Source organism: Drosophila erecta, unplaced genomic scaffold, assembly GCF_003286155.1.
Source record: "Drosophila erecta strain 14021-0224.00,06,07 unplaced genomic scaffold, DereRS2 tig00000092-arrow-pilon, whole genome shotgun sequence".
Taxonomy (NCBI): domain Eukaryota; kingdom Metazoa; phylum Arthropoda; class Insecta; order Diptera; family Drosophilidae; genus Drosophila; species Drosophila erecta.
Genome location: NW_020825207.1, coordinates 7,713,083 through 7,740,249, shown reverse-complemented (window position 1 = coordinate 7,740,249; position 27,167 = coordinate 7,713,083). Strand labels below are relative to the sequence as shown.

Genomic DNA, 27,167 nt, shown 5'->3' with positions numbered 1-27,167 from the left:
GATGAGGCAACTCCAGCGGCTTATTGATGGTCGAGGAGAAGTCGTCGACTTGGCTGTCTTGTTACCCAGGCATTGGATACTATATGGTATATGCGCTACATGCCCCCCGAGCGCATTTCGGCCTGGCTAATACACACACATGCGGCCTATAAATAAAGATTACAATCGGCAAAAGTGAGCAGAAGAGAAGTCCGTCTAAGCCACGGCCTCCGCCTGGAAATTGTCAGCAATTAACCCGCGGGTCAGTACCGGAAAACGCTGGCAGTCCTGCGTCCCAAACCCTGTGATTTATGCCACAGCCACAGACGAAGCAGCCTCCCAGCCAAAATCCACAATCCAGGCAGTTGGAGAGCGGAGGATGGCGATCCTGACACGTTCGCCGGGCGAAAAACAAAGCCGGAATGCTCTTACCTGCCTGGGGAAGATGGACATAACTCATTTGCATTGAATGAAAGAATTCCGCAGGGAGCGGGGAGTGTCGGGCCTCCAGATTGTGGAGGGTATTAAAATAAAAGTAGGCGAAACTAAACATTAGAGCATCAGCACGTACACTCTTCTCATTGCAGGCAAAAGGATCTCTTTATGATGAAAAGAAGATCGATGATAGGAACATGATCGAGAACAAAGAAAGCAATGGTGTTTCTAAGAATTCTATTTTTTGGCCGTACACTTTTGTCTGCTAATGAAAAATTCAGTCATTCGTTCATCAATGGAAAATATTGTTTTTATGGACATAGTGCATGTGCTAGAAAATGCCTGCTACTTTAAAAATAAGAAATATATTCGCTACGCTCTTAGAAGAAAAAACAATAACAAGACTAAATCTTTGCAGTCAGTAAGCACCTAAATAAAATCTAATAGGTGCGTTCTTAAAGTAAAAGTACTTGGAATTACTTTGAAATATTTAAAAACTTTATCTATAATTACTAAACATTCAAACTAAAAATTTTTCTGTACATCGGTTTCATTATGTTTTCTTCTCCTTTCCATGCACGCCTTCAAACGCTGGCAACATGTGGCTAACGAGCAACTGGCGTTTGGGCCAGTTAACCCATGGAAGCCGGCGAGCCGCTCGATGCCCACGCCTCTGCCGGCGTTTTGGCCTCACCTGGGCTTCGTTACCGAGTGGATTCGCACCTGGCGTTCAGTTGCGAGCAGCTCGGCCAGCGCACAACAACGAAACACTGGCGACGCGGCTTGAATTCCACTTCACAGTGTTCCCAATGCAGATCTCGCTAGAACGTTTCGTTTGGCAACACGGAAAGAGTTGAGGTATCGGATCGGGAGAGCAGAGATACATATACAAATAGCCAGAGAGCGGAAGAGAGTGAATCTTGGCCGGGAAGCATTTTGTGCGGCAGCTGCACAACTTCATGTTGCAGTTGCAGTTCGTGCGCGTCGCTTGCAACATCTCGTGTCGCGCATTTCGGATTTGGACTTCAGTTTCGAGTTTCTCGCATTCGAGTTGCAGTTTTTTGTGTCTGTGGGAAAATGCGACAAATTATCCCGCTTCGGGTATTTTGTTCGTTCATTAAAAAAAACGTTTTGTCGCTTGTAATTGAGCGGCAGTTGCTTTTGTTTTGCCTTTAAAAGAGCAGCACAGCAGTGAAACAGGTGCGTGCACCGAAACCAAAACAAGTTGTTACAGAAAAAAATAACGATTCAATGGGCATAACCGCAGTTGTATAAAATCATTAAAAGTGCATTAGACAACATGGCTCGCAGGCGGAAATTCTAAGGCCTTTCATCAAGCGGGCAACCGACCAACCAGCCAACCCGTCACTCAGTCACTCATTCAGTTTGTCAGTTTTAATGCACCTGCAATGACTGGTTGAAAATCTAAATGCCGTCTCTAGAGATGCCCCTTAATGCTTTGCGGACCTGGCTGCCTTAAAAAAAGAAACAATTTCGCACTAAAAAACCAACCCACGTCGGGTGGCCAAAGTGCTTTATAAGACCAACAACCCATAAAGTGATCTTAAAAGTCAGCAGCGCGAAATATACACACGCACCTACTATATGATAATCATAAAATCTGGCAAAAGGCATATGGTCTTGACTTTTCGGGTTTTGGTGCTTGGTTTTTGGTCAGTTGGAGTTCTTTTTCGCAGCTGCAACGCCAACGCGAAATTCTCTACTGCGATATTTGGTTTATGAGTTCTGTCAGTTTTGCGTGGGCTGCTTGGGAATAACTTCTGCTAACCTTGGAATGCCTCGATAGATTATAAATTTCGGCTCTTTGGGAGTGCGTTATGGGGATTTTTAAGAGCAGTTTGGGATACCCCATAAAGAACACTAATGGCTTTGAGTTAGTGGTGATCCAAAATGCCCATTTGGTATAGCACGTATTGCGGTGGAAGATAATATTTCACATTTTTGGTTTTCTAATTAGAAGTCCTTGATATTTATTTTGCTCTCACCTAAGTAACATTGCACTGTATCTTAGCCCCAAAGAAGTACATTTGATTTTTATTTAATTAGTTTGAAAATAACTTTCAATTCCCTCTCACCTTCGTAGAATTTTGTAATTTAAATTCTCATTAGAAGCCCGCTGCTTTGGAGGTTCAGAAATTCCAAGAATGCCCATCCGCGTGTGTCAGTTAGCCCAAGTAATAACTCATCCAACCCTTCGATTTAGCACGAATGTCCAAGTCATGACGGGTCCACAATACGTGCCTCTAATTCCCCTAATAGATATTTGAACTGCCCATCAGGCTGACATAAAACAAATGCTGCCCATTAGACAGCATGCTCAGCATAAATGAGGCTTAAACCCAGAGCTGCAACTATAATCGCTTAACCCTTGCAGAGTGAAAAGCAGCAAAAGTACGAAAAACTGGCTAAAGGAAAATGCAGTCAAGGCGCACTTAATTAACATGCAACTGGCAACGTTCGCGTAAAAAATATAATACGAGTATAACAAAACAACGACAGCCTCGACAAGTTAACGACAACAACACGTTGAAAAGTGCTAGCCGCAGTAATCAAAACAGCACAACAAAAAATAACAAAAAAAAGGAAAAATCCCGGGAAAGGTATCGTTTTTTCGCCAGAAGGTGGCGCAGTGGTCTTGCGGTCTGGGCTTCGCCAATCAGTCAGCTAATGATGCTGAGCCAGCCAGATGCAACTGCAACTGCAGCAGCCACAGCAACTGCGGATGCGCCCTGCAGCTGCTAATTAAAGTGCATAAAGTGCAGCGGCGAGGGGAGAACAATTGCAGCTGCAACAATCAGCAATTACGACTTCGGCGGCAGTAAATAAGCCATAATGTAAGTACACGAAACCATATATTTACTTAGCAACCTATAGCAACTCCCTAGAACTCTATCTTACCAACTAAAACAAATTATATTAACGCAACAACCGTTTAACCCTTGAAAATGCACCAACCCACTTGAATGTTGACTGTGTCAGTTGGCTGCGTGTATGGGCTGTCATTTGACTTTCTTTCGATTTGTTGCAGTAGCAGAAGCAGAAACAGAAACAGCAGCAGTAGCCACCCCATCGACTTTCTAAGCCAGTTGCCAATTTAGTGCATTCGGCTGATTTGGCCAGCGTCGGGAAAACTGGCCAAAAGTGGCAGTGGCTGTCGCCAATTGTTTGCCGGGTCTGCAATGGGAAGAGGCTGCAGGCAGCGAAGATTGTTGCAGATTGCTGAAGATTGTAGACTGTAGCCCGCAGACTGTAGAGTGCAGACTGCAGTTGGAAGACTGGGTCGCGTGTTTGACACAAATGCCGCGAATAGTTTTGAAGGCGGTTTGGCCCCACTGCGATTTATGGTCAAAAGCAGCGTTGACTTGGGCAAACAAGAAGTGTGTTTTTTTTTGTGTATTTCTTTTACTTATCTTGTATGTGAGTGTGTTTCTGTGCCGGCTGCTTCCTGTGACCGCGCTGATTGCGTTTTAATAAGCCAAGTGATGGCTTACAGCCATTGCATGTTGGCCTTAAGTAGCAGCAAAACCAATAACCAGCCCAAGACAAACAGCACGCAATCTTCGCTGCGGATAGCTGCAGAAGTTGGCTAGTTGGCTCGCGTGCCACTGCGGCAAAGCGGTGGGTCACAATGGGTTAAAGTTGCCCATGATGGCCCGCGGCGAATCCGAGATATCTATTTAGTAAAATCTCGCCTCGATTGTGCTTCTCATTCAATGAGCTTCAAGTCGGGGTATTGAAAGAATACTTTTGATCTAGGCATAGATATGCTGGGTTAAATAAATGCTATAAGTGCTGAATAATGAATAAAGGCTGCAAAACAAGTAATGGCGTTTTTACTTTGAGGAGTTCAAATGTTGGAAAAAAGCAATCATTACATTAACATTTAATACAGTTTTTTAAGTAGACTTAGATTTCCTGTAAAAGCCTCAAATCAATCAAGCCTCAAAAGAAGTTACGCCTTTTAGAAATTGTTAGGCACTCGTGAAAATGTCAAAATCATGTTAATAAACCCGAGTTCCTATTGCTGTAGCTTGGTAACAATGACGTTCGCCGTTCGAAGCTCAAGAAACTATTCATATTTGATGGATTGTTGGATATGGTAATACCCTTTTCTGCCTCCATCAAGCTGGCGTAATAGCAATCCCATTAGGCTATCGATCTTCGAACAATGGGAAAACTTTTGTTGTGCAGCAGCAGGAGTTTCCATTTTTCTGACCAAAACGCGATGGCGGCGGCAAACCTTTGAAGCCCAAAGATCAATGGAATTGGCTGAGGGTATTTGGCAATTTGTCGCTGAAATACGGCAAGTGTTCAATGGAGATGCCAGGCATAAGTGGCTGAATATGTATCTTTGTAAGCTGGCTCTGCGGATACCAGCCAAGATACAGCCAAGATCGATTGGGTTTCGCCTCCTAATAGGCTTAAAGTGGTTGGGAAATGCAGCTTCGACTGGTTAAAACCATTCATAGACAATTTGGCCACGCCTCGCGTGCAACGGTGACCCTCAGACCGCCTGAACTTGGCTAATAACATAAACAAACAAATAAAACTGGGCAGCAAAAACATCCAGACAACAACATAGCACCGAACAAGACAGCCAATAAATGTCCGCTAGTGCAAAAAGGCCATAATAATAAACTTAAATAGACGGACGGCAAAAAAGCCTCAAACTTAATGCTTACAAATTTGTGCGCAGTCGCAGCTTCACAGACGAGGGCAATAACAAGTTTTTTAATGCACTGCGTTGTTACCGGGTTTATTTTTTTTTTCGCTTTGTTTTAGTGTCTCTCATTAGCCAAGTTATGAACACCAGGTTGCGGCCAAACAGTAGCACAAAAAACAAACAACAGATTTGCGCACCGCAGCGAAATATGGCTAAAACGCATGCAGGCACACTGAGTGCAGCAAGTTAGTGGCCAATGAAGTAGTAATAAACTTTTTAAGTAATGATTAAAAATATCTTTCAAAAATATCTTTGATTGTATCATGAATTAAAATCACATTTCAATAAGCAGGGCTGAAAAAATAGTTTGTACCAGATTTTATTGCAGTGAAATGAAGGGATATTAAGATTTGGTTATTGATTGTAGAAAAAAGAGAGATCAATATTTTGTTATTTAGTAATAATAATATAATAATATTTGATTAATATAATATTATTTGATAAATATTATTAATATTATTAATAATATTTGAGTTCTATAAATAAATTCCTCCACATCCCTAAAATGTTGTAGTGAGCTGCTGTTGCGAACTTTTGGCGCCCGCTGTTCCTACAAATCGGACGCGTTTCTGTGGCGTTTTTCAGGCGTTTAAAAACGCCTCGTTCCCATGGCCCGCCCAATCGAGCGTTTCTAATACACACACGATCGCTGTAATCAATTAAATGAAATCTGAGCCGAGCTTGGCCTGGTGGAAAAGCGCTCTGGGGTTTTTCTAATGCGATACTACAAAGTTGCGCAAGTCGTGTCACAGGCGAACAACAGAAAAATAAAAAAGAATTGTTTTCTCATTTTCTTCGTATTGTATTTTTTGTATTTTCTGTTTTTTTTCTTTTGGTTTCTCATTTTTGTGGCATTGTTTGAGCGATTTGTTTGAATTTCGCCGCCTTTAGGTTGGAGTTTTTGGCCCAAGTCTGGTGGAAGATGCCTCGCCAGCTTTTTGGATACTTTTCCCTTTTATTTTTCAGCTGTGTGTGGCTTGGCATTTTATCCCAGTCACGCTGCAAAGTTATTTGCGCCGTCGTGCAGGGACCAAGTTCTCTCCTCTGTTATTATATGCCAGCCGGTTTGGTCGTCATAAAGCTGGGAAAGATCAGGGGAAGAAAGAAGCGGCGGATAAAAAGTCTGGCGTCCGCAGTTTTCGTTGGTAATCCGAGTGCCCAGTCCCCTGATTTATGCAGTTGGCGTCATAAACTGTCGCAGTTTCGGTTCTGGGCTATCCTAACTATCGGTGGGGTATTCTGAAACTCTTAGTTCAGAAATTATCCAAATTATTCGTAATTTAATTAAGCTCAGATTGAGATCTGACAGTGAAAGTAGCCTTTGCATCGCAATGGTAAACTTTTAGGTCTTGTAGACTTGAAATATTACAATATCTGAGTAAATAAATATTATATTTATATCACATTTATTTCACCTTAAAGAGCATTACCCAGTCGCAAAGTGAAACCTACTTGCATCCAATTACCAGAAAAATTCTGCTCCACAGTCGAGTTCCCTCTTTTGTGTGTGTTTTACAAGCTACAAATTGCAGTTTTGGCTTAGACCGATGGCCTGCACTTGTTGAATTTTGATATTTTGTGGGAAATTTAAGGTGGCTTGCCAAAATCGTATGCTGCCCAGCTGGCAACGATTCCCCAACGACTTGCCAATGTGGAAAACACTCGCATTCACTGTTCGTTTGGCTTTGACTAAAAAGTAAGTCAAAGGCTCGTTATGAATGCGTAAATGTCGGCGTTTTGTGTGCCTGCAATTGGCAAGTAATTCGTGTGGAGACGACTGGTTTTTGTGTGTTTTATTGTTATTTTTTGATTGTGAATGAAATCAGCTCCAGCTCGCAGCCTTGCAAAGTGCTTCCGCTCGAAGGTAGACAATTGTCTGAGCCATGTCTATTATGACTGTTGGTTTTTGTGGCCCGATGTCTCTGTCTGCTCAATTATTATTACTTGCTGGCACACCTGAGAAGGTTAAACTTTGGCGAATTTTCTTCGAGTCATTATGGCCTGGGGCAAATTTACTGTGCTCCTTTTTCATAGTTTCAAGTGTCAAGATACACATAATAAAATTACTTCATCGCCATTGTGGCTGAAGTTGAGGTGATTTCCCATTGTTGCGGTCAAGTGGGCTAATGACTGAAAACTCGAGACTCTTGTGGCTAAAACAAAAGTGATTTGTTTAATAGTTTCGGAGCACGCAAATTTATAGCCATCCCTTGGAATTCCACACGGGTTAGACCCTATTTTTCGGCTATCGAATATCAATTTTCAAAGTCTATTTTTGCCAGGCCTCGTTTGCATATGACACACAAAACACTGTGGACAAAAGGTAACTTCTAACGACGCCGTGTGGCTATAATGCTGTCACCTTTTTGGTTGATCCGCTTTTGGACTCCAAATATTTGCATAATTTTGCGTAGAAGCGTTCCTCAACCCACCTGTTCCAAATGCGCAATTCAAAGCAGGCATTCGGCGAATGTCGAGAGCCATTTTCAATTTTTGTTTATGCGCTCACGATTTGGCCATAAAGTGGTCGGGATATTTGCAGTATCTGATTGCCTTGGTCGCTGGATGCGAGTATGAAGTTTGCCATTTACTTTCACCGATTGAAATTCAATTACGAAACACGATACGACCAGATTAAATGGCTCAGGGGGAAATCAATGCCAAAGTGTTAATATTCAATTATTGAGACAGAAAAATGCCTTAAGCCATGAGGGAATAATGGTAAAGTCGACGAAATACGTTAATGCTAAAAAATCATTTGTGGCAAACATTGACCGCATTCAAGTTTGTTTAATTAATTTAACCATTCAGCTATACATTTAGAGTCATTTGTTTATCAGTTACCCGATGATATAACAATGTATTTAACCAATTAAGAGGCGGGGCACATTCGTTTAACTGCGGCATCGTCAGCCGTTCAAGTCGCTTTGTAGCTTGTCATATGCAAATTGCGCATACGCCCCGATGGCAGTACGAAAAAGCTAAAGCCGCAAAGCTGCCAGCCAAATGTCAAGCTCAACTCTCACAATCTGTCACTGACTTGTCGCCTGGCCTGGGTACTGGGTATCTCTTATAAGTCGATCCCACTCCAGTGATCTTTCTCTCATTAATAGTTGCTCACTTAACGATCGTTGTCCGGCGGCGAAATATTTTGCCAGTGATGCAATGGTGCTTCATGGCTTTGATTTACACTCAAGATACGTGCGATAGCCTCACAATTGAAGGCATTGAAATTGCATTAAGATTGTTGATAAATCGCCGCCTGAGTTGGCAATAAAGACTGCACTGGGCGAAAGTATTGCTTGCAACGCGCAGCATTTGAATTAGATACTATAAGATACTGTATCTTTGAACTATATGATGTATATCATGGCTATATCAGGTTCTGACGGTATCTATATCTATGTATTTCCTAGATAAAATCAATAAACATCCCCTATTTATCTTTGAGTGTAATATAGGTGGGTGGCGCCGTGGCGGTCCGAAGTGATGATCTTCAAAGGCGATCACCTTTTTCGCCTAACGATTACAAACGTTTGCAATTAACTCAAATACTATATTTACGGCCGGGCCACTTGGCCCCATCCCCGCCCCCCGTGGACCACCCCATCCGCGATCTGCGGATCTGCGATCTGCGATCGGTGATCGCCGTCATGGCTATAACATGCTATATCATAATTTACAACTTCGACGTCAGGCTGCGGCGCACGCGTTCACCGCAATTCTGTTTTCGATTATGCGCCTCATGGCTTTCGGCGGTCATAAGACTTCATCTATGGACCCCAAATACAATCCAAACCCGAAACCAAACCCCTCTTGGAAACTCCATCTGCGGCGCGGTTTCCTATCCTCCCCGCGGATAACAACAAAAAACTAACTCCATCTCCGGCCTTGATGGCTTGCCCCTGGCGGCGTTTTGTATCTTGCGCTTGCATCTTGTATCTTTTGCTGCCGAGCGGCCACTTGGGGCGGTTGCAGCAAAAATTTGTTAGCCTGTCGTAAACTGCGCCAAATCGCATAAATTATAAACGCCAAGCCCCGTTTATCGATATGCAAAAAGGTTGTTTCTTTTCTTGTTTAGCGAAAGTGTCGATATGCCTTGGGCCCAGAACGGTTTCTTTAGTGCCCTGGGGCCAGCAATTTCTTATAATTGATTTCCAACAGTCGTGTGAGTCTGTTTTTCAGAAATTTCCACCCCGTCTAGACAACGCCAACGCATGAGATGCGGCCCATTGACAGGTGTTGATTGAAATGACCCAAAAACTGAGAAAGCCCAGGAAGCAAGTATACCTCGTAGATGGAGACATGAGTTTCACACTTTTTGGGCTGTTTATAAACAGCCGAGCAAAACAACTCGGGCAAACAACTCAATCACTTTAATGAGAGTCAGCAAATGAATATCAAATGACTCGCCGGGTTAAGCTAAAATCTATTGAAAGCTCCCAAGTGAATCTAAACTGAAGAGCACCTTTGTAATCGTATATCTTTTGTTTGATGACCGGATAATTGAAAAGGCATTTAGAACTCCATTCACTGGGCTATTAAATAAATAAGAAGATAGATGCATTATCTGTTTATAAATCCAACTAGTACAGGAAAGCTATAATTACTAGTTGTGTGCCCACAAACCATAACCAAAGCCGTAAAAAACCACAACAGTTTTCTCCCCTTTCGAACTCGGTTCTCAAAGTGAAATAAATGTAAATAAACATATGGTCGACTCATACACATTGACAGGTCGGCCGATAAGATAACACTCACACGCACTCAAAACCGACTTATATATAGAGCCATTACAATATGTCAAACTGCATGTCATGCAACTCAATTGTTGTACGACACTTTAGATCTATTTACCGACACTCAAGCAGCTTATATGCAACATCGATCTAAAGGGAGTATGAACTTCAGTATTTTAATAAGTATCTCTGAGTACCTATAGATTAATACATGACTCGGAAATATCTAATTTGTCCCATTAAAAGTGATTTGAATTGATTTTAATTTGTAATGATAAAACGAATCATCAATAATTTGAAATTAATACGATCTGAGTGCATTAGATTTATATTTAACAATCTATTAATCTAAGTTAATTGGCATATTTCGAATTTGCCTAATTGAATCTTAATTCAAATTGAGCAGTTAACAGTTAACAAATTATTGAAATTATTAGCTTATACGTAGCTTGGCTTTATATATTATATATATATATAGCTCCATAATTGAGCTTCTTATCCACTGTAACCATCGTGATCACTTGAACGGTGGCATCCAGAAGCCGCAGATGATCACAAATGTGCGGCTCATTCTCTAATCAAAATGTTTATAAGCTTAATTAAATGTTTGCTCTGCGGACAACAACTATCAATTGTTTGTTATTTGAACAATTGCCGCCTTATAGGGCAAGACATCGATGTCAAAGCCGCCTATCAGCAGATCGTCTATTGAACTCCGAGTTCCAAGTGGTCGACGGAGTGCGAGTCCATGAAATGATCGTTTTATTTCATAATTAGTATTTCCCTCGAGCATTGATTTTGTAATTTATGTTAATGAGCCTGATTTTTTCTACGGAAATATGAATATTGTATGAGCGCCGCGCTAACGAAATTTCATGCCCCATGAGCTGGCCGAGAATTTCTACAAAAATGTCGCAGTTTTGTGTGTGTTTTTCAACGCTTCGCGTTAAGTGAGCCGGTTTCCGTTTCTGTCGAACTGTAATTTTTTTCACTTTGGTATTCATAAACAAGTTTAGTGTTTTAGCCAGTGGATTTCACGGCTTTTAATTTTGCGTTAGTGGAGTCTCTCAGTGCTTTAATGGGATAATAAATTGCTGCAATTATTCATGCGTCACACCCAATCGATTTCTAATAGCCGCAGGTCCGCTCTTCCCACCAAGAAGTTCGTCTATAAACAATAATCTTTTTTCACAATTCCCAGGCATTTGTAACCCGCTGGGGTACAACTACTGCTTTTTTGGCAGCTCATTCTGAGCCAGGTTTTATGAACGCTGAGACAGGCCTATGAAGTATGAATATGTACACATTTTGGGAATTACATTGCTTACATTCGTTGATGTTTGTGGCACTGCGTTGTCAGCTTTAATTAGTTAGCCAGAATATCTTTATGCTTAATGACCTGTCGTGTCCCAAAGATATCTCACTTTGTGTTGTTGCACTATATTTTCCAACTCCGCTGCTGGGGGATTTAATGATGCCCACGGTGAAAGATCAAACATCCTGGATAGGGCGACACCGTTCCAACTTCATCAATCATGGCAAATGCTTCCGCTACCAGAACTTAGCAGAGATACTCAGATACAGATACAAATGCTACACGGAGAGAAATCTATATACTGAAATGCAGTGGGGATAAACATACCAAATGTTTTTCGTAGTTATTGTAGTCAGTTGAACAAAAAGCTGGTGAATTAATATTAAGGCAAAGTTGTGAAGATATTGACATTATTTTATATGAGTAATGCACATTTTAGATGGGAACTTGCAACGAATTGCGGAAACACAACTGCCACTCGAATAACACACATTTTCTCTCAGTACAGGTGTAAGTCCGCTTATCGGGCGTCCGCACAGATTCGGATTCGGATTCGGATTCGGAATTGGACTTGGAATCGGCATCGGGTTGTTTGGGTGTCGGAGCGACTCGTTACGAACTGGTTTTTGTGCCGCTTAGCAGTCACTTATATTTATTAATTATCGTATCGATAGCTCTCTCGTTTGGGGCTGAGCTCTGGGCTAAAAGCGAAACAGAACCGTCTAACAACAAACGTACACTTGCCATTGTGATTGGATTTTAGTTTTGGGTTTTTTTTCCTGTTTTGGGTGGTACTCGGATTGGTTTGGCGCTGCCAGCGTTCTTCAACGATCGGTCGGCAAACAAAAACAAAGTCGACAACCAAAACAAACAGAAGAGATACACATACTGAAGCGCATACGCACACAAGAGCGTCGAGCACACAGATACTCACATTTACAAAGCATAAAGTTCAGGCGGCGAACTCGTGAAGTTTTCCCCCGGCGCATTCAGTTCGATTCGAGCGATTTTCGAGCGCGGAGCGTTTAACTCGCACAAACAAAAAACGTGAAACAAACTCTATAAAATTTACAAGCTGAGTCAGCCAAAATAAAAAAGAAAGAAAAAATAGCTAAAAGTGCAACGGCGATGAAAAGTGCCCCGCCAAATGCCGTGTTGCCGAGGCAAAAGTATTCGTCTGCGGCACTCGGAGTTAATTAATTTTGGCATAGAATTTCCATTAGCTAAGTGTGTGTGCCTGTGTGTAAGACCAAGAAGCCAAATGCTAATTAAATGCCATCGCAGAAAGCCATCGACTAAAGGCCACTAAGGAACACGATATGATTCTCCACAATTCCGCAATCGGGGGCTACGATGAGTCAAAGTTTGCCGAAAAGATAACCCACCTGACGCCCACCGAGCAGGAAGCAGTGAAGCGCTTCTGGAGGTAAAGATACTCGTAATGGGTCTGCAGATCGATATCGTTTTAATCCGCAGTGCAAGGAAGTCGCGCAAATGTGCGGGTGTTTCACCTTTACTCGTAGTGGGAAAAAACTTAAGAGTGTTTATCGGATGTTGTTTCTAGAGTGTGTTGTTGTTATGGAGGTGTTAAGGTGTTGAAGGTGTGCGTTAAGTGCGAGTTCGGTGTGGCAATGGGGCGATATCAGTATATAGGGGTGTTTCTGAGACAAGTTTGTTATTAATTATTAAATACTGGCTTAAAATATATCATCTCTAACCTTCGTACGTCCGATTTGCATTCAAAATCACAACAGGTTTACAATTGCTATTGATATATTATAGATTCTGAATAGAATATCTAGCTTGTCAATTTCATATCTCAAGCCCTTCGCCTTTCGTTATGATATAGTTAAAGTTGCTATACTAAAAACCAAAAAATGTGACAACTCGCAAGCCCTGAATCTTTGCATTCAACCAACCCGAATCCAATTTGAATAGTTTCTAATTAAGAAAATGGCCGGCGTAAACAAGGAAAAGCCGCAACAAATTGTGGCTAGACGAACGTAGAAGGCAGAACATAAAACAACGAGTTTCGTGTATCATAATCATAAACACGCATATTAATTTTGGTCTGCAATCCAAAAATACGCGATGCCGCAACCGTTCCACATGAATGCAAGTTCTTTTCGTATTTCAAAGGGGGGAAGTGGGTCCATGTCAGGCCTTTTCCATTCATGTAACATGCATAAAGCGAAACCGCATAAATCAGTTGACGCATAAATTTTCATTTTACATACTCGTACATATTTTCAAATCGGGCAAAAAGATGGAAACGTGAAAAATGGCCTGAGAAATATGGCAGCAAATTGCCAGACGGCTTTCAACTTGACTCCTTCTCAAATGCATTTACTTTATTTATAATATCATTAAATCGGCAATGCTGTTGTTTTGGCTAAAACATGACAGCCAATTAATTTGATAGTGCATGAAAACCTCAGGTGAAGCTCGCTTATTTGGCTGGCTAATTGCATAAGGATAATGTGGGCACTCGAATACCCATTGGGAGCCAAAACAAATTATAAATAATTGCAGTTTCCGCTTCCACTAAAGTGGAAAAATGAAAAATGCAGCACGCATGTTACGTTTTCCACGAAATCCGACAAAAATTAGAGTAGGGATCACGGCGGCAAAGTTCACTAATGAGTTCTGCTGGGCATGTGGATCCACATATGGATGTGGATGTGGATGCGAATGGGCTGGACGAGAACCATTCCTCCGGTTGGCGGGGCACATGGATTACGCTGGATTTTGTGGCGCACGCTCAACTATATTTTTCCAAAGATGTTTCCAAATACCAAACAAAGGGGGCGACAACAGGAACTCAAAACGCTGACAGCTTGATATATTTTATTATAATTTCTTCCCTTCGGCAGTGTGAATTGTATCTATATCTGTCGCTCGGCTTGTGTATCTTTGGTATCTACGCATTTGTCGCATTCCGTGTCGATTGCACTGAGGCAAATGAACTAGTGTAGAAAATTAAAGAAAATCAGCTCTTAACCTTTTACATTGAATTGTGATTAAAAACACTAAGCAAGCACAAATTTATTATGGTCAATTTTTAATAATATATTTTATATAATATATATATATGCAGCAACATTTTTCTCTCTGTGCCTGCTGCATTGATTTATTTTTAAATCCGATAGCCAAGGCAAATACTGTTGGCGTTTTTCGAGCGTTTCGCAAGCGACTTTCTTTATTATTGTTTGTGCAAGCCCTGTTATCTGTCATTATATTGTTTTCGTTATTTGCCAATATGCACTAACAAGAATTTCTTTGGTCCGATTCGTTTCCAGGTCGCTGGTTTTGCGAAGTCAACGCGCCTTCATTGAGGAAAATGGTAAGTTGAATTAAAATCCAGCGTGGGCCGGGCCATAAAAGTAATACTAAAAACGTGTCTCAGGCCCACATGGCAGACATTCTACAGCAGCAGCTTTGGCCACAAGATCGGATGTGGGTCAACCTGACGCCCGCACACAATCCGGCAAGTCGGCAAGTCGGCAAGTCGGGCCAACACCCACAATTGTGTTGAGCAGTGTTAACAATACACTTAACTTGGCCGAAAAGGCAAATTTGTCACAGCGGCGCCGCAACGCACTTTTTCAGCCCACTCTGGTCCAGTAAAATATTTCGCATTTCGACCCCTTTATGAATATCAATTTTGGCAAGACCAACACTTCATTACTCCCAGTCCGCCAAAAGTGCAACTTTTAATTAAGCCAAACTGAGACGAAACTGGTTTTGCGGCTCAGCACGCAAATATTTTCCCATATCACACTATTTTGGCTCTTTTTGGCTTTTTACTTTGGCCAATTTATGACAAGCGGATGTGAGTTGACAGTTTTGTTGGCGGTGGGCGTGGCAGGTTTTGATTTTCGACTTCACCGTTAATTGAAGCAATTAAAATGGGCAACGTGTGCGTTTATGTCAGCCAGCCCGCGATTTCAACTCATTAGCCACACACGAAGTGCTTGCCATAATTTTGAAAAAGAAGCCAAGAAGCGACAGAAGTTTATGACACGTTGAAAATTCATTAAAAACAAAAACGCCATAAACCACTGCATCCACCACAAAGGGACCACTTTAATTGGGTAATTAAAATGCAGTCATAAATAGGACGAATCCCGGCTAGGAAGCACTCAAAAAAATAAGGGCAAATTTGGAGGTGGAAGGTGAAATTGAAATCCATTAAGGAGGACTGACAGTAAATAAGTAAGCCATTTAAAGTTTATGTACATGTGCAAAGTACATAGTGGTAAGACCGAAAAAACCTATAATTCTACTGATCGAAATAACAAAATACTAATGTTATTCATTATCTTAAATGAGTTACTTGGTTGATTACATATGGCAGTTATTTCGTGGTTATGGCTAATATACCCATTATTCACTTATTTCATATTTGGCCGTCGACTTTTTTGGTTGCCTTGCCTGTCAAGTGAGTTGGGGCATGCAATTAGATCGAACAGCGTTGCACGTGTTTTGCATAATTAAATTTTTGCGCTCTACGGTAATTTGTGGCATTTGCACCGTTAGCTTCATTAGCCGCAGCAGCTGCAACTGCAACTGCAACTGCAAATACCGCCCACCTCAGATAGCATAGCCCCCACATCCCCACAAACCCATACGAGCAAATTGTGCACATGTCAGTTGGACAACCAGTTCCCATGGCCAAAGGGTATATCAGTACTTTTGGAGATTACAAACCACTCCACTAGCTACTTCAAGCTGTTGAAACTTAGGGTATTGCCGCTTCGTTACGCGCTGTAAAGTTGCGGTTTCTTTCCCAGTTCATTCACAAGTCGAGTTCATTTTGTATGCTGGACAGCATCTGCGGCGTTCACCAATACGCCTACGCCAAAAAAAGGGTAGTCATTACAAGAGAGTCTGATCAACATGGGAACGATCATGATAATGGTGATTGGGACATGGGACACGGTACATGCAACTCAACTCACGAGCATAATCGTAATTCAACTGTGGCAAGCGAGCGGGGTTAATTTCTTAATTTTTATGTGAGTCGGGTGCGACAATACGATTTATGTGACTGTATATTGGCGCCCTTATATGGTTGGCAGATTGTCGCCCAAATGAAGTTGTAAACTCTTGGCATACAGACTGTATTTGCGAAATGTCGGTAGTATTTGGTGCAGCAATTATGCGAGAAAGTTGCATTTTAGGCTCCGATCAATTTGTCAAGACACCATAAGCATTTCAGCTTTGTCTTGGCCATTTAAGCTACTCAGACAGCTATTGGGGGGCGTTTATGGATTCAAATTCCCCAATCGCCCACTAGATCCAAAAAAATAGAAGCCGCGCCAAATTTGAATAGTCCGTGTGATTATACGATTATAAGTGTTTCGCTGCCAGTGGGTGTGTGTAATGCGATCGATGGTAATTAAGCCGACGCACAGATTTGGCCGTGGCCCTGAAGCCGCCTGCTAATTACGGCCACTCGAGCTAATCAACATGCCACCTCTGGAAACGGTGCAACACGCATACGCCGCGTTGAACACTTTCACAACCTAGACACGCCCACGACTCTGGAGACGCGTTTGGCTGCCCACGCGGACGTTTTTAGTTTCATGAATGAAAAGTGAAAAGTATCTTTTGCACTTTCAGTCCGAACCGCTAGCAGTTCGCCAACAGATGGCGACTGCAAAGAGCGTTATTTAAGCTTGTCAACTTGATAAGCGTGGCACTTAGCCACGCTCGCATATCTTATCTTGGTTTAATTTGCTGCATGATGAATATAGTGAGAATTTGATACGTTTGCCGGTCAGTTTGCTGAAGGCTTTCCCGTGGAGCAGAACGTTTGGCTTATTGAGTTTTACCTTGGCCTCTTAGTACTATCGAAAAAGCGGAGGTCAGCCGACGAGCTGCAGGAATTTCAAATGTTTTAAGTGCAAAATCGAGTAACCACAAAATGCTTTGGGTTGTTTTTTGGCTAGGGGTTTTGTGGCTCTGGCATGAGGCGAAAATTCCGCAAGAAAGTGAGTTATAAGTAAATAAGTAAAAAATCAAGCAAACTTGAGCGGTGTTTGCTTTTGACTTTAATATGTCTGAGGAAACTCTGTGCCGTCGACTATTAAGCCCCATTACTTGAATCATTATTTAATTATTTTATTTTCCTTGATTGCAAAATCGTTTTAACCAATGCCAACGTAAATAACTCAAATTGCTTCGTAAAAGTGATTCACCCAGTCCAAAGTGGTTTATCTAAATTAACCAAAATTAGTTATTATAAGGCGCAATTAAGCATAAATAAGGCACGAATTTATCTCGCGGCTACAGACGGTCATTCCGAGAACTGCGCCTTTTTGTACCTGCTGCTCAGATTACCAAATCCGAAACTTGTTTGATGGAGGGCAGGTGTGGCTACCTCCAAGAGGAAGATACCTTTTTTTGGGTGCTGTTTGACTGTGGCCAATACCAAGAATCGAACGTTGACGTGACCTTGGTAGTGACATTAAGATACACGGCGTCTGGCTTTGATATCCATGAGATACTTATTCTTTTCTTGCCCCTTATTCCTTTGCAGCGCGTCCAGTCGCGTCCTCCGCGAGTCCCGCTCCTTCGGGCACGAGTCGCTCGGTGCGCAGCTGCAACTGCTGTCCCTATGGCTACCACATCGACCTGGACTTTGTGCGCTACTGCGAGGCCCTGGCCCATGAGAAGCCCAGCGAGGAGGAGCAGCGGCGGCGGGATCGCAGGAGATCCCGAAAGTCCATGGAGTTCATGCTGGGATTCGAGAGCCTCTTCGGCGGCGACTGGCAGGCGGAGTCCAGGGTGCAGGGAAAGCTCAGCGAGGTAGGTTGGCCCCCGACAGGATTAGGGCAGATTTGGAGAAAACATCAGCATGTCTTTGCTATCTTAATGAAGAACACAAGATCTACAAATTATGAAACATTTGAGTTGAAATGCAAGCAAATAGATATTCGATTGCAAACACTAAGTAAGCTTGGTAAAAGGTTTTTCAAAATTCATTCCCTAAAAATAGTGCTATTAATATTGGGCAATGGGGATCCCAAAATTTCTACGAAATCGCACAACTGCACGTAAATTTAACCTGAGCTTTGTAAAATTATTCAAACAGACCTCACATGAAAGCGAACCGGATTCGCCACACCCCATTGGAGGAGGAGGGGCGGCGAATGTGTCGCAGTCCTACAACACCACTCCGTGCTACCGACCGCGTTCGTCATCCGTGCCCCGTTTCACCTACGGCAGCATGCCGCCACGATCGGAGTCGCCCTTCGGCACCGCCTCTTCCACGTGCTCCTCGCTGCGCGGCGGCGTGGAGAGCGATGCGGGTATCTACCATCAGCGGCATCGCCCGGCGATCAGTCCGCCGGAGACGAGGGCCTTCCTCCACGAGGCGCTCGACGAGGTGTGCAGCGACTTCGAGCGGACGCTGGAGCGGACCTCCGTGAAGCGGCGCAAGACGCCCTACGCAGCTGGCTCCCTGTCCATGGATCGCAACAACAACAAACTCAGCCTGAGCCTCAGCAATGGACATGGCGCACCGAAGGAGCACTGGAGTCATCGCCTGGGCAACAGCACGTGGGATCGGCACTTTGATGTGGCAGGTGAGTGGGCGTCAGAACGTCCTCCCAAAATAGCATTTAAATTTAAATGCTCAATTTATCAATATTATGCCATACACCGAAAAAATGTTAGGGGTTTATGGATACTAAAACAAATCATTTAGAAGCCTTGCACCGAAAGAAAGAAAGATACCTGTGATATTTCTAGACAATCGAAATATTTTGAGGTGTTAGCTAAATGTAAATCGAAAGTTCTAATGTTTTGTTTTCAGTGCGAGGAAGATGATTCATAGAGCCAAGTGAGACACGCCAGATACTTTTGCTTTCTTTTCTTAGCAATTAGCGCTGCCGCGGCACATGTGACATTTTTACGCACGAAAGTGTGAAAAATGTAGCTAGACTCTTAGAAGAAAAGACACACAGTGGAATAGAAAGTGAAAGGAAAAAAATAGTATTGGAAAAATACATAATAGCAAAGTCTTTTTGCTTAGAATTTTGGATACTAACTCTTAAATGTGCCGAGTTTTGGCTTAGGATAAATATGTTAAAAGCTGAGATGGAGTTATGTATAAATGAGCTTCGAGATATTTTCAAATTTTTGGTTTTTATTTATACGATACAATTCCATGGTTCCCATGAAGTTGTCACTACTGCAGCTGTGCTGAAAGATCAAAGGATACATCAACATCTACAAAGTTTCAAGTTTTAAACGAAATAGAAAAGCAAAGAAATCAAACTTCACTTCACTGCTGCCAACTGCAAAGATATATAGATACAGATACGGCGTCGCATGCAAGCGCTATTGCAGATACAGATAAAGTTGCTTTGCATCTTTGGCATTTGAAACTCAATTGGGTCTTACAACTTGCGGCATGGGGCAACTTCAAGGCAATTTTCGAGGCGTTCGTATCTCAAATCAATTCGAAATGCGCATTTGGCGCTCAATTTGCATGCAAATTTTGCTCCAGCTCGTTTTTGTCGTATTTGTTGATGCCATAAATTTGCCAAAGTGTGCAAAAAAATCAATGCAAATAAACAAATCAAATTGTCGCGTTCCGTTTGCTGTTTCTTTTTGTCCAGAGGACATGGCGCATAAAGTTGTCATTGATTAATGCGTATAAAATGGTTGCAGCTCCATCGTAATTGCCAGAATACGGGCCATTAATAAATGGCTTTCAAATTGAATTGAACATGGCCAAAAGGCAGCCCGATGCCAAAAAGAACTTGTAATACAGAAAACCATTCTAACAATAGATGAATGCCAAAAAGCGTGTAAAAACGGAAAACAGGAACCTTGAGCTATTCGCACTGAAAGAAAATATTTGGTTATCTTATTATTAGGATAAAGAGAGATTTTTTCAGAAGCTGCTTCTTCAATAAAATTGGGTAAAACAGAACAGGTTTTTAAATGTAGATACCAATCGTTTTAATTATCGTTATAAATGCGGTGCCTGAAACTATCCAACTGAGCGCCCGACCCAAAAATCATAAATCAGCAAATGGTTTGGGTTTTTTGCCTTTTCATTTGTTGGGATTTTAAGTATCAATCAAACTATTCCTTCTTTCCATAATTAATTGCAAGAAGATAAGATGTAAGATATATTAGGTGGCGAACTCTTTGTTCAACTTGATGATGATTTATTCAAAGTTAGCCTCTTCATTTTCCCGGCCTTGACTCAGAAACCACAGACAAACCCTCTGTGCGAATCGGTGCGCGAATACACAATCAAAAATCAATATTAGTTGGCTATCAAATGGCCCAATATAAACAAGCCCAAGGGTCTCTCTCGCTCTCTCTCTCTGATGCTTGCTCTCTCTTTTGTTGGCCCACGTCACTGAAATTATCACTACTTATCAGTTGGCTTTTATAATTGTGCATTCGGCTTATCAGCGCGCAAGCAAGTTGCTCACTTTTTGGTTTTGTTTTTGGTTATTTAATTTGTATTTGCTGAGCGTTATCAGTTATCATTTCGCTCTGGGAGCTCTCAGCAAATTGGTTCCTATTTTATTTCGATGTTAGTATATAGACATAACATTATTTTTCCGCTCGGCATTCGCACAAGAGTTGTGTTAAATAATAACACAAAATCTCTATTGCTAAATGCTTTTTTGCGCTCTTCAGCTGCTTTTGCTGCCGTGGATGATGGTCGAATGAACGAAATAGTCTGAGAGCAGTTTGTCGGCGACTTTCGAGCGAATAGCATAAAAATGCGTCCGTGAAACTGAGTTATAAGATACTTATAATAATTATACGAAATGCCTTAAACGAAATCAACTAATCAAAACGAGACATGTAATTGTAGTACGACGAATTAACAGCAACTAAGTTTAATGCGAATTACATGATAGTATGTGACAATAATTTCGACAGCGGACAACACAAAAGCGGTTCGACAACAAAAAAAATATTAAAATCAAACTTAAAAAATACGATTGAACTGTAGAAAAGTCTTAGGCGCTAAAAAATAAATAAGAGCTTCTTTAATATAAGATTCCAATACATAAACGAAAATAAATCTCATAAATTACTAAGACGACACAAAATCAACACAAAAATAAAACACAGAATTGTAAATCAAAAACGAATATATCTTCTAAAATGCCCATGATACTACGAAAACTAAAATATGAACTTCTACGAAGTGAGTTTTGCGAACTAAGTGTGCATGTTTCGTTGGCCGCCACTGTAAGCCAGATAACTTTTGATGAGCTGTCGCTTTGATCTGGCAAATCAAATAATTTAATATTGTTTATAGCCAAGCGCGTTTAATTAGCAGCCGCTAAGATAAGAGCAAACAAAACAATTATATTAAAGAATCTAACAAATATTTGCTACGCTTTGGCTTGCGAATGCCAGACAACCAAGTGCAATGTCTGCTGCCTTGGCCCACAAAAGCTGCCAAGTGCATTGCTGTGCTTTGCTAACCAACCAAACTGAATAAATCAATAACAGAATAACCCAAAACAGAGGTGGAGAAATGTTTTCCACATCGGAGGATGCCATACCGCTAAGACGGAAGCGTTTGGCCAAGAGGAGCATCAAGCTGATGCCGGACAGCAAGCCAAACTCGCAGAAGAGCTGGTGGAGCGACTGTAGGTCTATAGCTTAGGGAGGCACTCATTTGGGGCGAACTCTTTACCGTTTTGAACTTCGTTCTTTGCTAATTAGTTGGGCCATAAAATATGATTAATTATGGCCCGGTCAATGCTACCCAGCGTCACGCGCTGCCCCTCCATCGCCCTCCATTTCGCCTTGACCAAAGACGCTTAGCCAATTTGGCACCGCCAAGAAAACACTGAAAATATTTACGCTCTACAAAAGGTGTTATAGTATCGCAAGAAAATTCGGCTAACATATAACAACCAATTCATATGAAATCCATGCTTGTTACTGAAAGTTGTTTGGACTAACGCATTTGAGTTCTCCCTTCCAGTTCTCTAAGTGTAAGGAAATTGTATGTATGTGTCCCATTGCCGAAAAGTTCGTTGCACAGAGTATTAAGTAATAGCAGCACAGTGGGCGGAAAACTGGCCAGCAGTACAATATTCTTGGCAAGGCTAACAGCGCGAGATGAGTAACACATTGTTGCCGGCAGGGCGCACAGTGCGTATGAGGAATATTGTAAAACTGCAGGGATGAAAATAGATGCTTCAGCTGGCCATATATTTCTCTAAATGCTCCCATACAGCGGACTGCATGAGTGGAGTGTGTCAAGTAGAGTACGGCAACAACCTTGCCTATTGTGTATATAAGAGGTAATAAAATGTATACACACGTGTGTATGCCGGGGCGATAAACAAAAACTAATATTGAATAATAGCCCGAGCCTCTTATCTTGGGACAAATTTTCGCTCACGCACACACGCAAAAGGGGCGGATTTTAGTTTTGCATTTTATTTGGTTTTCTTGAGTGTATGTTTGTTGTCTTCGCATTAGGCGAACTTTGGCACAATTATTAAAATTAGATTTGAAAAGCAAGCGTTTTATCTTTGGACGTAGGAGCTTTTTGCTCAATTGTTTATCGGGCTTCATTGTCCAGTCGCCAGTGGCAAGAGCTCATGGCAAGTTTACAAATTAGGATTGTACTGAGGAGGGAGAGCGGAACATCAAGTAACCTGTAGTTCCACTGGAGCCAATCTCAATTTGACCATGGCATTTGTAATTATTTCTAGATTCCTGCATTGGAGGCAACCAATCGCCCACGGGCACGCCGCGCCCCTTTCTGCGATCCAACACCCTTCCCCTGCGCCAGCGACCCAGTCCGGCGGAGGTGCAGTATGAAAGCTACGTGCAGGCCACGGTGGCGGCCAATGCCAAGTCGCCGGTGGAGCAGCTGGAGAGCGCCAAGTCTCCAGGAGCTCCGCCACCGCCGCCCCCAAGGCGCCACCACCTGTTGGCCACCACGCCCACGGGAAAGCCCACGTTCAAGGAGGATCGATTGCAGGAGAATGGCTCCATGAGCAGCAGCTCCCTGCAATCCCCAGTCATCTCGGAGGCCGGTCAGACCACGGCGGATGCACAAGCTCTATTCCAGATACGCGAGCAGATGGCCCTGAGCCTGAAGCGGCTTAAGGATCTGGAGGAGCAGGTGAAAGTCATACCCGACATGGAGGTAAGAGAGTTTCTATTGTCTCCAAAGGAGCATCTTTGGCAAGCAACATTTCATTAATTGGTAATATTAAACAAATCACATTCTGTATTTCAGCTGGAACTCAATTCTCTTCGCTCGGAAAAGCAGAAATTGCTGCGCAGGAACGAGGAGCTGATGCGAAGTCAACGACAGACGCCTTCGCCGCCAAGTCCGGGACTCAAGACCGCCTCACCCGTGCAGTTCACGCCGCAGAGGATCAGTCCAGTGTCGCTGGAGAGCCTAGGAGCACGCATGCGCAGCAGTTCCACCTCGGCATCCCCATCTCCAAGCGTGGTCCGTAGGGATGTGTCCACCCAGGCGGTGGTGCGACCACCAGCCACTCGAGATGTCTCCGTTGGCCACCAGCCCACCACGCGAAATGTGGGAGTTCAGCCATCGGAGACCGTCTACTCCAAGGAGGAGCTGGATAGGAAAGTGGAGCAGGCACTAACCAATGCACAAAGGCAACAGCTAAGGAAGCTCATCTCCGTGGGCACCCAAATGTATGTGCCCCAGAGGGACCAAAAGGACAGTGGCGTGCAAACTACACCGGAACGACCCAAACTCAAGTACAATGTGGGGGTCACCGCGAAACCTGCTACAAGGGAGAACTTTACCAGTTGCAAGCCGGATGTGCGTCATGTGGGCAGCTCTGATGACCGCCTGGATGATGTGCTATGCGAAAAGTGCGCCGTCAGCAAGAGAAGCGTAGCCTGCGGCCCGGAAACTCCGCCGGAAAAGGTGAAACCCGCTCCTCAAATGCCCGGACGCAGCAACACCTTCAGCTTGGGCGAGAATGAAAGCGTATCCGTGGTGCGTAAGACAATTGGGTGCCAGACGCCAGTTACCCCCGTCCTCAGTTCCGGAAGTCAAACCAGCACGGCTGCAGTTCGTTCCACCGGAGCCCAGATTAATCCGCAGCAACAGCACTCCGGTGTCCAGTGTGCAACGGAGCAGGTATCCCGACAGACTGATACCAAGGGACTGCAGCGACTCACTCGGAGTCACACGAAGGCGGAACAGGTGTCGGAGTCGGTACCTCGCCCACCAACCCGCCACACAGCCAGCAATACGGACAAGTTGGAGGAACCGAAGCCGGCTAAAGTGCGAACGAGCCACTCCGCCTGCAACACGGAGGAGGTTCGCAAGAGGGACGTGGGCTGCGGCGACATTGTCAAGCCGCACATCTCCATTGCCTGTGCAGCCAACTACTGTGATTCTTGCAAGGAGGCTATCCAGGACCTGGCCAGGGGTTTCTCGAAGGCCAGCCCCACGGCCACCAGAACGGGAGGAGCAGTGCGACGCTCCACGTCGGCGGACTCCCGAATTCCGCGACCCAAGCACCTCACCAGTCCGAGTCCGGTGCGCAAGGAGTTCATGCGGCAGAACACCTACACGCTGGCCACGCCCTCGCCAACGCCCAGTCCACAGGTGGAAAGGAAGGCGCGATTGAGGTGAGTCTCTCCATGGATACTTTTGTATGAATTCTTTTCAAACTCCTTTTATTTAATTTTATTGATTTTATGGGTACTTTTCACTTTTTACATCAATACAATTCTACTTTTGTTAGTTTTTGTAATATAGTTGTAACTTTAATGTCGACCCACTGTGCTAGCCAAGTTTCACGAAGAGCTTTTAGCCAAGTCACCCACCAGATGTTAGCTCTTGCGCATTGGGGTCACAAAAGTCATTGCCTGAAATCGGAATGGCTTGACCTTCAGTTGAGTTTTGGTGTTTGCTTTGGCCCAATTGCTGAGCCGCTTATTTTTGCTTTATGTTTGGATTTTGGTTTTTCGCATGGTGCTGCCAATGTTTTCCAGCCTGAGCAGTTTTACGTGCTATCCGCTGCTGGTCAGCGGATGCTCGGCTCTGCTTGTAACGTGGGTTTAGGATTTTCCGTAAGAACCACCAAGCTGCCGTACTTATCAAGGTTATTCCCCTTCAGCTCCCTGCAGGAGAAGCCTCCGACTGTGTCCAGTTTCCAGGCATCGGAGCCCTTGCCCGAGTCCCAAAGCTTCATCCGTCAACCGCAGAAGGATTCGTTGGACCTGAGTCTCTTGGGCGAGGATGAGCTGATAGTCCGGGAGGAGAAGCGGGTGAGCATCAGCTGGTCGCGCGACGCCTCTCCAGCCCCGCTGATGACCTCCTCGAGCACTGCCAAGTCCGATTCACCGGATCAGGAGCCGGCCATGAGCTCCTCCAGTGATTCCACTCCGCCCATCGACGTCCAGATTGCCCAGGGAGCGCGCAAAAAGTCCAGCACTCCACTCAAATCTAGTCAGAGCGAGGGCTCCCAGGTGACCGTCATCGAACAGCCGGCCACCAAAGCCCAGCTCCATCAGTTGGCCCAGGCGGATGCGGAGCCCCGAAAAAAGTAAGTTACTTGTAATATGATATAAATAGTGTAATATAAAGCGGGTTTGAAGAGGGCGCTATTAACTTATTCATTCAAGGAAGTTTAAAAAATCGAAAAATAATGTGACTTATAATTATTTCCCCAGAACCGAGTTGTCCAAGAGCCTAAAAGACGCCCTCAAGATCATTAACGACTCGCTGCTGAAGAAGTTGGGCGCCAAGCCCATATCCTCGCAGAGCCTCAAGTCGGCCAAGGCGACCATCCAGGATCACTGGTTCAATAACTCCAGTACTGGCCAATCCGATCCCCATCAGGTGGAGGATTATCTAGATTACTTTGAGTCGCTGTCGGTCCCACTGCTGGAGTATTGTGTCAATCTGTCCGACAGCAATGTGAGTTTTGATCACCTAATTAGTAATTGAGTGCGATCACTAAAGATACATCTTACTTCAGGGCAACACAGCCATGCACTATGCAGTCTCGCACGGCAACTTCGATGTGGTGTCCATACTGCTGGATTCTAAGGTTTGCGATGTAAACCAGATGAATAACGCCGGATACACGTCGGTGATGCTCGTCTCCTTGGCCAAGCTGAAGCAGCCCGCCCATCGAACAGTCGTCGAGCGACTGTTCAAGATGGCCGACGTCAACATACGGGCCAAGAAGGTAGGTAAGGGGCCCAACGCCCAGTGATCCCGAGCCCAGTATGACCTGACCCCAAACTACTCCCCTACTAACCGCTCCCGCCCGCTCTCCGTCCATCAATCCGCAGCACTGCCAGACCGCCTTGATGCTCGCTGTGTCGCATGGTAACGGGGACATGGTCAACATGCTCCTGGACGCCGGGGCGGATATCAATATCCAGGACGAGGACGGCAGCACGGCACTGATGTGCGCCGCCGAGCACGGACGCGTGGATGTGATCAAGCACCTTCTGTCGCATCCAGAGTGCGATTCACTGGTCACCGATGTGGTGAGTGTGCCTGAAAACAGCACTCAGTGCACAAAGCACATGGTTTTAATGACGTTTCCGCTTCCAGGATGGCAGCACGGCCTTCAAGATCGCCTGGCAGGCTGGCCACCGGGATGTGGGACTGCTCATCTACGTCCACGAGCAGATGCTGCGTAGCAAGCTGCCCAACCGCGGAGATGCCACCAGGAGCTCCCTGATTTCGCCACCGCGCCACAAGCGGCAGCCATCGCAGTAAAGCCATTTCGTATTAGCGGCCAAATCGACGAACAAACAGCTAGTGACTAAGATTTTAATTAGCATTTCGTAGAGCTGCTCAGCATACATTCCATAGCGAGATACTGAGGAAGGGCACAAGGGCAGCTTACACTTTCGTATATTGTATATTGTATAACTAAAATTCGTTTGCGTACGTTTTATTTATTTGTAAATCTAATTTTAATGCTAA

The 27,167-nt window shown here is 43.8% G+C and overlaps 1 protein-coding gene across 6 annotated transcripts; it reads left to right on the top strand.

The window, feature by feature from the left end:
• Positions 1-1,116: 1,116 nt before the first annotated feature.
• LOC6548980 (KN motif and ankyrin repeat domain-containing protein 1) lies at positions 1,117-27,142 on the top strand. Of its 6 annotated transcripts, none has more exons than XM_026980710.1 (12): positions 1,117-1,272; positions 2,810-3,269; positions 14,512-14,555; positions 17,757-18,025; positions 18,312-18,804; positions 22,936-23,375; positions 23,469-24,847; positions 25,339-25,767; positions 25,895-26,141; positions 26,203-26,415; positions 26,522-26,722; positions 26,790-27,142. In XM_026980710.1, coding segments are annotated over exons 2-12 (3,885 nt in total). In that variant the 5' UTR covers positions 1,117-1,272; positions 2,810-3,267; the 3' UTR covers positions 26,958-27,142. The 6 variants fall into 6 exon arrangements, with proteins under 6 accessions (XP_026836511.1, XP_026836510.1, XP_015012373.1 ...); XM_026980709.1 differs by having other exon boundaries at positions 1,117-1,614; XM_015156887.2 differs by lacking the exons at positions 1,117-1,272; positions 2,810-3,269 and adding exons at positions 12,150-12,441; positions 12,497-12,638.
• Positions 27,143-27,167: the final 25 nt, after the last annotated feature.